Genomic DNA, 12,863 nt, shown 5'->3' on the forward strand with positions numbered 1-12,863 from the left:
AGTATTGCTACATTTGGATACGATAACAGATGGAAAAGCCCAGGGTCAATACATATCGCCAAGAAAGATGCTGGATTACTTACGTAGCCTATCCGGCATTTAATCCATGAATATGTGACTGGGACATAAGCATTTAATTATTAGAATTTGAGAAAAAAGATTTTGAACATTTCAAGTTAAATCATTACATTAATCTGCCCATTGCAACATCCGTGCATCTCGTAAGACTTTTCTTAACTGAAGCTATTTAATAAATGATGGCATACAAAGTTAAGCAGGTAAATTAAGCAATTGTTAACAGACAAGTCAAATTTAAATCGTTTCCATTTTCTTAGAAAAAAAATAAAGATAATGGATAGAGCTGTTACGGAGAAATCATGCAATGTTCAGAAATGACAAAATGCATGTTTATCCCTTATTTACTTTTAGGAAATCGAAAATTTCCAATCATTGATATTAAAGCTGGAACAAAAACTAGTTTGACATTTCATTGTGACAGATGTTACTTTGAGGGAGATGTGTGCACCTGTTGTTTGTAAAATGCATGCTTGAAATTTTATCATAGATCAGACAAAAAACCCATTTAAACTCAGACTGTTAAACTTCATAAACTAACAAGACATTTTCACTACAATGGTTTTCAAAATAGCAACATATGCAAGCAGAACATAATAGTGTTTTATAGTTAAGCAACATGCCAGATGTGAATTACACAGCAGCTGACTTCTAGGTTAAAACAGTAGTTTACAGGTACATCATTTCTTCAGCCAGGGTTTCATTTATTGATGCTTCGAATGAGTGGGATAAGAAACAAGATGCACAGTGGCTGAGTACTGCTCTTTAGATAAATTGTAAAACTGGCAAAATTTCATATTTGGGCAAAGTTAGGTCTAAGATCATTAAAGTTTGTTAGTTGATGCATCTTAGGACATGAAGATTGTTGACCAAAAAAGAAGGTCATTGTGATCTTTTATTTTTCAAATTTGCAGCTATTAATACAGTTGATGTGCAAATCATTTCTACTTTCATTCAGCATACCTTCTTCTTTAACATCCATATCCATAACTAGGCTCTCGATGACCGCTGCTCTCTCATGTCCATGACAAATCCTCTCTGTGCCTTGTCTCTCCGCCAATTTAAGGGGACTCTGTCAAAGAACACTCAAATATTTTTCATGCCTTCTCATTTCAAATTAATTTGACAAAACTTACATCTAAAAAATTCAATGATTTATTATCAATTTAAAACAAATAAAATTTTGTTCCATGACTACATGTTTGCATTGAGAGTAACGCAAGGAAACATGAGAGAAAAAGTGAAGGAGGTGACTGCGAAACGTTCCATTTCAAACTCAGGACTGAATTATGCAGCTCATTTAAATAATTGCAATAATGCAGCAAACAAAGCGAATATGATGCAACACATTTAATCTGATAAATAAATGCATGAAGCAGTTTGCATCTAAAACATAATAACAAAAGGCCCATAGGTAACATTGCCAACAAATTTTAAATCTTTATAATCTTGACAGTACAGATTTGGCTCAATTTGATATGTGGACTGAAGCCTTCACTGAATCTCAGGACAATCCTTCATAATTCATGTCTGAAAATTTAGCCCAAACTTTGGTCGCTTTTCATGCTTAAAACTGCAAACAATTTTGCCGCTCATTAACTCTCACCATTAAAATGTGCATATCTCTCCATTACAAAGGACTATTTCAACAAATTATCCAGCCGGTGTGTTTATTTTGATATGATTGATTTGAACGGTCATTTTTGGTATGTTTAAAAATAAATACTTCCCAAGTCATTTGAAAGCTTTACATCAACATGCACTATTGCGCACAAACATCAAGCTTTCCAAGGACAATGAGCAAAAATAAATGCAGAATCAAAACTATTAACATTACCAGCTGCATTAATTGTGGGTGAATCATAATCTAAGCACAAGAGCCACTAAATTTTGAACGAATGTCAATTTAAGGTATTCTGTTAAAGCATTAGTCCAAATTTTCTTAACATATAACTCTGAATCCCATTTGTGGCCAAACATAGGCACATGTGGTCATCATACAAACAAATCTATACTTTTATAGATTTTTCAAAAAAATATTCTGTTAGATTTGACTGAAATGCTTAGATCATGATTTGACCCAGATTTTTTCCCAACTTCTACCATAAACTTCACTGAAATGGCCCTTTCACTGGTTTGGGAGATACATGTTAATCATAACAATATCAGAATGTTTCCATTCAAACACTGTAAAATCATTAATATTTGCGGTGGTTGTGTTTTAGGACCCCTCTCACCCAAGATTTATACCATCAAATCAATACCTATGACACAACATATTGATTCATAAGACAAATTACAAGTAAATCCACAAAAAAGAGGTTTTTTTAATGAATCTTTCGAAAAAAATTGAAAATTTCAGAGAAAATGTGAAAAAGATCACAGACAGACAAACGTACAGACAGGTTCTGGACACTGTTTACAGAATAGCTCACTGAAAGTTTTTGGCTCAAGTGAGCTAAAATTTCACTTCTGCTAATTAATGGAAACTCAAAAGAAATAGGATTTATCTGAACATAACATACTGGTAATTAACAAAAATTACATTAATGAAGATACTTTATTAACTTCTTTAAAGTGCAAAAATTCTGTATCACTCATTATAGATTACAGCTTTACTAAATTAATTTAATACATTAAATAGATTTCATGGTAATGAAACATTTATCATATATCTCAGCAAGAGAAACAGACATAAACCAATCGTAATTAATAAATAGAGGTTATATATATTGTGTGATTTTATATTTGCTTTATCCAACAAGTTGAAATGGTTATATATTCGCGAGGCTTGTCGAGCGAATATAACCATTTCAACGAGTTGGATAAAGCAAATATAAAATCACACAATATAGATGTTCTATTTATCTCATACAATTTGATTTATATTATGAGGCTTTTGAGACAGTCCCTTATATGACCAGAATTGACTTTTTTCGAATACATATATTTACATCCACCAAGTATTTATTCCTTCTATTTCTTACGGAAACTTATAGTTAATTCATAGCTCTATAGAAACAGCCAGACTGAAATCTACACGCCCCGTTTATTAATTGGTCGAAATCTACAGCGGATGAAACTGACAAGAAAATGACAGGACAGATATTGACAGCCCTGTTTATCGATTGGTCGAGACCTACTACTACCTAGGAAAAATCACGGACTGCACGAAATAATCATGACGACGTCAGACTCAAAGTCTCACAGGAGACGATTTGGCTGTTTCTTTTAGTTAACGTACTTACATACATTAACAGTAATTTAGTGAACTTTACTTACTTTTCATAATCAATTTATCAATTGCCTAAAAGAAAGATGTTAATATAAATCAAAGTACTGAAGAACTAACGGGAGTTGATTTTGTCGATGTTTATTTATTTTAAAATCAATGATGTGTTATTTTGCATGACAAGTACATGTAGTTTCTAATTTGTATTTGAATTACGCACATTTTTATAATATGAATTTTTGGACTTTTTCAACAAGAATGTCGAGAAACCCCCATATGAATCATGTTAAATAATATTTCAAGATAAAATTAATTCAATCAAACTATTTATCAGTAATAGAAATATTTCTTGAAAATTGTATGGATCCATGCAACATTGAACTCTAGTCTCGTTCAACCAAACGCTCGGCTGACACCGTAAATCTCCGACAAGCAAGAGAGACTCTCAATCTGCTTGTCGGAGATTCACGGAGACAGCCGAGCGTTGAGTTGAACGAGACTATATTGAACTTTGGCTAAGAATACATACGACTAGTCTTAACAAACAAGAAAAAAGGGTCTTTTGGTTACGATTATGTATAACTTTGCAAAAAAAACCCTACCCCGGTTCTGACGCCTGTGCTCATAGTTATGTGTTTGACATTTGACAAAATCCATTTAATATCAATTTTTGTAGCATATATAGTTATGTTGAAAGTACTAGCAAATCTTCGAAAATAGGTCACTGAAGCGTTGAAGCGAGGGGTGTGTCAAAAATAGTTTGGACTGGAAGTATTTGATAAAGCATCAGCCTTTGATATAACAAAGGTTTATCACACAGGTAATATGCACCACACCTATAAGATAACTAAGATATCTTTCATTTTATGTCTAATACCTGATGAAACATGTGTTGTTTTATGCAATTATATAACTGGTTTTAGTCAGAGTAAAGCCACTGCAATTCACTATCAACATAGAATGTATGTGTATGACTCTACATTTTTCGATTTTTTTTTTTTAGAATCATGCATCTTACTTAAAAATATATTTTTGAAATGAACATAGAGGAATGATCAATAAAACATTGTACTTAATCCATTCATAATAAATCTAAACAAACTGTGAATTCAAATGAGTTCTTGTCTGTAGCCAAACACATAATTCAAAATGTCTAGCACATATTCTGGTCAAAATATCAACTAATATCATTCTGTAATAAACAACCATGTTCTGGAAAGTTTCATGAGTCACCAGTACTTGGTGGCTTGTTTTCTTATTTACATTGTATAAATATTGCATTTTAATTTTGTTAAACTTTACCTGAGTCATTTTTTAACATAGTGGTAAAAAAAAAAATGTAATCAAATATCATTTTTTGTTGAATGAATATATATTGAATGAATATAACCTGGGGCAGTTAAAGCTTTTCCAAAACTTTTTTTTTTGTCAAGAACAGGACATGTTGTATCCCAGAATGTGGGTTAAACAATCAAATTCCTTAATTAATGACTGTAAATTGTAATTAATACCAGTTGTAAAGCTTGTGTGCTTTATTATATGTGACCAAATTAGAATATCACTGCTCTGTTAAAAATGATTTGAAAAATTTGAAAAAAAGACATTCAGACTCCACTGATCAAGCCAACTTAAAATGAAAAAAAAGCTAGTGTCCAGTTGTTGCAAGACCACTATTGATTAACTTAAAGTTATCCAGTTAGTGTCAGACGGCTATTGATTACCTTATATTTATCCAGTTGTTGCCAGACAGTCACTGATTACCTTAGAGTTATCCAGTTTGTTGCAACATAGCCATAAATTACCTAAGAGTAATTCATTTGGTGTCAGGCCATTGATTACCTTAGAATTACCAGCAGTTTTCAGATGGCCATTGATTACCTTAGAGTTATCCAGTTGCAGTCAGATGGTCATTGATTACCTAACAGTTGCCCTGTTGTTATCAGGCAGTCACCACTGATTACCTTAGTGTTATCCTGTTGCATTTGATGGACTTGTTTGCAATGGCATGGTACAAATACATTCTGAACAAACTTCTTTAATGTCCTGTAGTCTATCGTATTGGCAAATGTATGCCTCTTTAATTCAGCCAAGTCTTGACCCTATAGTAGTTAAAAGAAAAAGATCATGTTTTTAAGAAAAGAACATACTTCACTACAGATATCACTGAAAATTAACTAATTTTTGAATGCCTCACTTGCAAAGCTTCTGCAGGCGCCCACTACTAAAAATATAGGATTTTCAGGTATTTAGTTATAAATATAATAGATAAAATTCCATGAAAATAATCATATTTTATAGTATTGGTAAGAAAGTATGCATAGAGCAAATCAATAAATTACCTTGCATAAAAAAAGATTTAAATGCATAACAGTTTGAAATTCAAAAACATTAAATGCAAATTATCTATCCAAAAAAAAAATCAATAGTTCTTTGATCAGATGCACATTACTGACAAGATGAGAACAAACCATGAAAATTCCAGGAAAACAATGGTACAAAATAACATTGAGAAATTTATTGTGAAGTCACCTAGCAAAGAACACAGGCATTATCAGTTTTTGTGATTCATTCTACAGTTCAGAAGGAATTATCTATTGGAGTACTCAGTATGCTTCAATAAAGTGTCCCATAAATATTATTTCTCTTCTTCTATTGTATTGTGCTCCCTTATTTCTTTATTCAACAGTATAATAAGAAGTCTTCAAAGAAGCCATCATGATGAAAAATTAAAATCATTATTAAAAGAAATATTATTTTTTATATACCAAGTACATATGCATAAAATGATAAAAGGATCAAAATGGATCAGCATTTCTTACAAAATTTCTGTTAATAATAAAAAAAATCTTGAAGCCATACTAATATTAAGAACTGATTAAGTGTGCTAGAAAACTTTAAATGTTCTGCATTTAAGCATCCTGACACAAGGTGTATAGACATTGGACTGTCCTTAACACAATACAATTTGTGCACCAAGAGGGGAGGGTATTTAAGGTGTATTCAATATTTTTTGTTCACAATTAATGTACATTGAAAAAACTACCCAATTTTTATTCTTAATGCATTGCACTGTTTAATTTGATTAAAAATGCTGTTCCTATATAGCTGCCACTTTATATATAAGATATTTACAAAGTATTGACAATATCATGATAAACAAGAGGCCCATGGGCCACAACACTCACCTGAGGAACAATAGGTATGATAAAATCAGCTTAATGGATGTCATAATACAAACTATCTGGTAAATGTACAATAATACATGTAGATCCTGTATAAATAAAATCCATTTTCCCCCCTGGATATTCTTATGTTTATAATCATTAGTCCCTTTTCTAACAGGCTGATTTTATAGTCATATCACAGTATGAGTATTGCAGTTCTCAAAAAGATTCTTAATAATTGTTTATATATGGGATATAAAGCTACATCAAACTCTGAACCTTCTTGTGAGGCCAAAGAATTGTCCTGGAGCCAAAGTCTTAACAACCCCCCCCCCCCAATGTGGCCCCACCCTCCCCAGGGATCATGATTTTCACAACTTTAAATTTACACTTCTTGAGGATGCTTCCACACAAGTTTCAGCTTTCCTGGCTGATTAGTTTCTGAGAAGAAGATTTTTAAAGATTTAAACTATATATTCCTATGTAAAACTTCGACCCCCCATTGTGGCCCCACCCTACCCCCAGGGATCATGATTTTTCACAACTTTGAATCTACATTACCTGGGGATGCTTCCACACAAGTTTCAGCTTTCCTGGCTGATTAGTTTCTGAGAAGAAGATTTTTAAAGATTTACTCTATATATTCCTATGTAAAACTTCGACCCTCCATTGTGCCCCACCCTACCCCCAGGGATCATGATTTTCACAACTTTGAATCTACATTACCTGGGGATGCTTCCACACAAGTTTCAGCTTTCCTGGCTGATTAGTTTCTGAGAAGAAGATTTTTAAAGATTTACTCTATATATTCCTATGTAAAACTTTGACCCCCATTGTGGGCCCACCCTACCCATGGGGGTCATGAATTTCACAACTTGGAATCTACACTACCTGAGGATGCTTCCACACAAGTTTCAGCTTTCCTGGCTGTTTAGTTTTGAGAAGAAGATTTTTAAAGATTTAAACTATATATTACTATGTAAAACTTTGATCCCCCATTGTGGCCCCACCCTACCCCCAGGGATCATGATTTTCACAACTTTGAATCTACACTACCTGAGGATGCTTACACACAGTTTCAGCTTTCCAAGCTGATTAGTTTCTGAGAAGAAGATTTTTAAAGATTTAATCTATATATTCCTATGTAAAACTTTGACCCCCATTGTGGCCCCACCCTACCCCCAGGGATCATGATTTTCACAACTTTGAATCTACACTACCTGAGGATGCTTCCACACAAGTTTCAGATATCCTGGCTTTATGGTTCTTGAGAAGAAGATTTTTGAAAATTTCTCGAAATTTTTCATTAATTTTAATTATCTCCCCTTGAAAACGGGTGTGACCTTTAATTTTCACAACTTTGAATTCCCTTTGCCTAACGATGATTTGAGCCAAGTTTGGTTGAAATTGGCCCAGTAGTTCTTGAGAAGATGTTGAAAATGTGAAAAGTTTACGGACAGACGGACGACAGACAAAATGTGATCAGAATAGCTCACTTGAGCTTTCAGCTCAGGTGAGCTAAAAATGAAAATTTATTCTTTAATGTAAACATATTTCAAATATAGCACTGCTCAAGCACTGTGAAATATTGCTGCAACTTATATGAAAACAGGCTCTTCTAGGAAAACAGTCCTTTTTTCTAAACATGGACTAAATTGAGCAGTAGACTGATTTAGAATAAATTATTAGACCTTTAACTTTTATTTGCACATACTTATTCCTTACAAGTTTTAAAACTAATGACAATTTTGACAACAATACAAAAGCTACAAGCAAGACTAAGAATTGATTCACATCTGGCTACAATATGAACAGAATATTTCTGATTCATACCAATTTTAAAGCATCGATATTTGCATGTCATCAACATCTAGAGTATCATTGATTTCAGAATGAATGTTTCCCATCATTCAAGCCCACTCTCAGACATTTAGAACACGAGACAATCTAAAAGACAGTTTGGCATCTTCAACATTGACCATTCTCATAGTTCATATAGCAATAGGACCATCTCATTCACAGTTAAGAGCAAACAAATTATCTCATTGTCTTAATGTGTCCACAAATTCACGGTCCAGACATCGTAATGGTCCTTTAACACAGTCGTGTGAACAATATTGACATACTATGACACTCAATGATAGAAAATTCATAAGGCTCAATAATTTTCCAACTATTGGGATGATTAAGAGAGGTGTTGGGGCTAACTGCTATTTTGTCCATGCTAGTGGAACAGACATTTCAACATAGTTGTCATCCTGTCTTTTATTGTTCTTACTTTCGCTAGAGGTCATCTTTATGGTGACAACCTGAGCAAACTTTTGGGTAACTAATAAGCTTTCTCTACAAGACAAAGCAAGGCCTTACTCTCTTATAGTGAATATATACACATGCAAGTGTATATCTCTAAAACAGGAGTGAAAACAGGATTAAAAAGGGTGCAAGTTTTGCACATTCTGAGATATATATATACTGGTTAACACAATGAAAGGTTTTTAAATCTGAAAGTTGTCCATTAATGTTTATCAATTCAAAGGAGGTTTTTTTATGCCTTTGTAAATTCTTAATGAAATATGCAAGGAATTTTTAAATGTATAAAATTGCATGATTCATTCAGTGATTTTGCTAAATTAGATAAAATAATTGAAAAAGGTGCACTGCATAAAGATTTAAGAAAATCAGATATAAATAATGTAAATGTACATGTATCATTTGAATTAATCAGATGCATGTCAGTATTCAGATATAAACAACCTTTTAAATCATAAAAAAAAAAACTCGTAAAGAAAAGGCATGAGTGTCAATATAAAGATTTTAAAATTCTGAGAAAAAGTTGACATAACATTCAGTTGACCCTACTTTGCATTGTTTGTTATGAATTACTGACAAATGAATTACATTTTATCTACTTGAACAATTTTGACAGATAAGGGTTAATATAAAAATCATTGTTTTATTTCTGCAACAATATAAATGAGACGTTAAAGTATTTTCATTAAAAAATATATATTCACTACAAATAATGGGGATTTTTCTTGTTTGCATGATTGCAAAGATAATTTAAAGTTTCTGCTTTCTGAAAATATTCAAAGTTATCATTTGCTGATATTTAAATAGTTTGTATAAAGTAAAAATCAACAAGGAAATTTCAAGTTAGGATAGTTATAACTAAAAGACCATTATAACTTAGAGGTAACAAGACAACATTGAGATGGTGACCATCTCAAGGGGCCCCACTTAAATAATGGACAATGGGATGAAAATAATTTCAAAGGATTTTGCTTTGACCTTGACCTAAAACAAAGAAATATTCCAGCTGGCACAGAACTTCTAATTCAATCTCATTACCCCTTACATACAGGTTGTTTGTTCAATCTGAGCAAGATTAAGCAAATGAGAAATAATCTAGCCTAAAAAGGTTTATATATAGGATCTATAAAGGGATCCTCTATTACCTTCACATTGACATTGTTCAAGATCACTGGACCCAATTAACCAAAAAGCTCTGTTTAAATAAAGTATTTGTCAAAAGGACTATAAAGTGGAGAGCATATATATGCTCTGTAAAAAAAAATGTTTTTAATTGATATGACCTTGACACTTGATCTAAAAACATCATTCAAGGTTCCTAAATACTCTTTGATCAAAGACACCATGTATAGTATAAGCCAGATTGGAGCAAAGGAAGAGAAGATGAGCTCCAAACAAGGATTTTTCATTTTATTCTGCTAGGACCTTCACATTTGACCTTGAAAGTTGGTTCAAGATCACAACACACCCCTTACTCAAAAGCAGTTTATGTGAGGTATGAGCCATGCACTGAAAAAAGATATGACCTTGACCATTGACCTACAAACTTCATTCAAGGCCATTGATACCCTCTAACCATAGATACTCTGTGGGTGAAGTATGAGCTAGATTGGGCCAAGAGGAGAAAGGATATGCTCCGCATATGTGATCTCGGATGGACAGACAGAAGGACGGTCAGAAAGACAGATGGATGCACTGATCACTATAGGGCATCCGCAGAGCAGGGCCCTAGTAATGACCACTACTACAATAAATTCTGCAAATATACTCATATCTAAATGGTATTCTTTGATTTTTTTTCCACAATACCCATTTTGTAAATTCTTTAACCAATTTGTGGCACAGTTTACACTTCACTGCTATTTTTTTTTTATATCACTTGGTATTTGCATAGGGTGCAAGGTTTGAGTTACTTATCATGAAAAATCCATTTGTGCTAAGTCATGACCCTTAAATATCTAATTAAAAGCAATATTTCTATGATAAGACAAACAAAAGGATCACAGGCCATCTGGATTATAAAATGATAAACTTAATTTTCCAGTTTACTTTGCATCCATGCTAATTTCAGATATCATGGCAATCATTTTCTACAAAAGGCCCCTTAACATCTTGTCACAGACTTCTCTAACCCAATGGTCATTAAATAAGGAAAATCACTTTTTCAGTACATCTCTAAATGAACTTCAAACCAATGTGGTGCCCCTTCCAAACTCGAGCTTTATATATAATTACATGAAAAAGACATCATGATGTGCAAACCCATGATATACTAAATATCAATTTTTTTCACGATTTTCATATATCACATGGAAAGATGAACTTTTGAAAAATTCCGATGTTCAAAAGGAAATAAATCAAATTAAAAAGAGAAAAATATAATTAAGCGTTGTGCCAACACAAAAATATTGAGTTTTTTTTGGAAATGTAAATAATGCAGCATGGCATATACATGTATCATGAACAAACAGCTCTCATTGAAACCTAATGTCTTCAGGTACTATATATTTATTGAAATGCATAATCTATAAATGTATGTTTCTTACTACAGACATAGAATAACTTCAACTTCAAATTCTTTTCTCAGTGAGTCAGTCCAATTGTAACTATTTTTAGATGGCAATCTCAATCACCTACATGACACTCAAATCAATGTCCAAAACAACTCAGCTTGTTTACATGTGTAATTCCGCATGAGTTTTAACGACTTGTCAACTGATAGGTGATGACTTGTAATACGCAAAACCTTCCATATAATGAAATTCCTTCTTCTTTCCATTGTTATAATAAAAAAGTCAAACATCTCTTTTTAGTCACCTTGTCACTTTAAAGTTTCATTAAATTTACAAAATACAATCTTCATGGTTTTCAGAAAAAAATATTTGAAATCTGTTTCTGTTTAGTTCTAGGATGAATATGGGACCTTGTCGTGAACTATGGGGTCATTATTTAAACAATTTTAAATCTACTATGCATTTAAGAAGTTTAGTAAGAGTAAAATTTGATACTGCAAGAAATTCTCTCCAGAGAATGTTTTTAAAACACCACAGCATTTTTTCATTCTGTCTTAATCATCTCCTTTTTAAAGTAGACTCCGCCCCTTAATTTGCTTGAACCAACTTAAAAGCTCATGTAACGATTCTTTGTTCCTAGTTTTGGTATAAAATTAGACAAGTGGTTTTGCAGAAGAAGTTGAAAAGATTACAAAAATATGAACACCAGATAAATAGTGATCAGAAAATATCACTTCAGCTCTCAGTTTCATTGAGCTTAATGGCAACATCTCCATGTGCACTATTGATATTTAAGTTGATTACTCAACTACAACCATTACTCCTCTACTGCACTTGGATTTAACACTCCCAGATAAGACAGAGTCAAAGCCCTATACATGTAATAGCAAACCTTAATTAAATCAGGACTGTTTTTGGCATCTTTGACTGTTTATTTCTTTACTTAATACTTAATAAAATTCTGAGAAGACAATTCGACAAAGATTTAACATTTCTATGGCAACAAAAATAAGACATGGAGTTAAAATAAAGCAAACAGAAATATAAGAAGTCTGATATTATTTCCAGCATCTCAACTGGCCTTTTTATCTTCAGCTAAACTGGGATTTCTTTACTTTAGTCTAAGGTAATATATTCTTCATTATTTAATCTGTTTATAACCTTGAAACAATGGGGAAAATGTATATTTAAAAAATCTTATGCTAAAAAAAACAATTTGTTTATCTTCAAAGACAAGGGAACTGGCACATGGATGTTCAATAACTATTGAGTGATATTATAGTGCTCAACTGATAAATTTGTGATAATAATATCCAAACTTAATGAAAAAAGATGTGTAACTTATAATATGTCATTGGAAAGACAACCTCAGTAGGTCCTTTACAAGAACAAAAATCAGAGTTCAAAAAATTGGTAAAAATCGTCACGAAGTCCTATATGTAAAAATTGGACCCCAATATGACCCTACCCTACCTACGAGGATGATATGAACAAACTTGAATCTTCCAGAGGCTGCTTCCACACTTTTCATCTTTTCTGACAAAATGGTTTTAGACAAAAGATTTTGGA

General features: G+C 32.5%; 1 protein-coding gene across 1 annotated transcript in view; it reads right to left on the reverse strand.

Moving 5' to 3' along the window:
- Positions 1 to 12,863, reverse strand: part of LOC128187189 (ATP-dependent DNA helicase Q4-like) — an 85,734-nt gene that overhangs the window by 25,205 nt on the left and 47,666 nt on the right. Inside the window, exons 16-17 of the mRNA XM_052857453.1 lie at positions 5,269 to 5,406; positions 1,039 to 1,147 (exon numbers count right to left, since the gene is read on the reverse strand). Coding sequence (XP_052713413.1) covers positions 1,039 to 1,147; positions 5,269 to 5,406 — 247 coding nt within the window. The remainder of the gene's footprint in view (positions 1 to 1,038; positions 1,148 to 5,268; positions 5,407 to 12,863) is intronic.

Source organism: Crassostrea angulata, chromosome 6 (assembly GCF_025612915.1).
Source record: "Crassostrea angulata isolate pt1a10 chromosome 6, ASM2561291v2, whole genome shotgun sequence".
Classification (NCBI taxonomy): domain Eukaryota; kingdom Metazoa; phylum Mollusca; class Bivalvia; order Ostreida; family Ostreidae; genus Magallana; species Magallana angulata.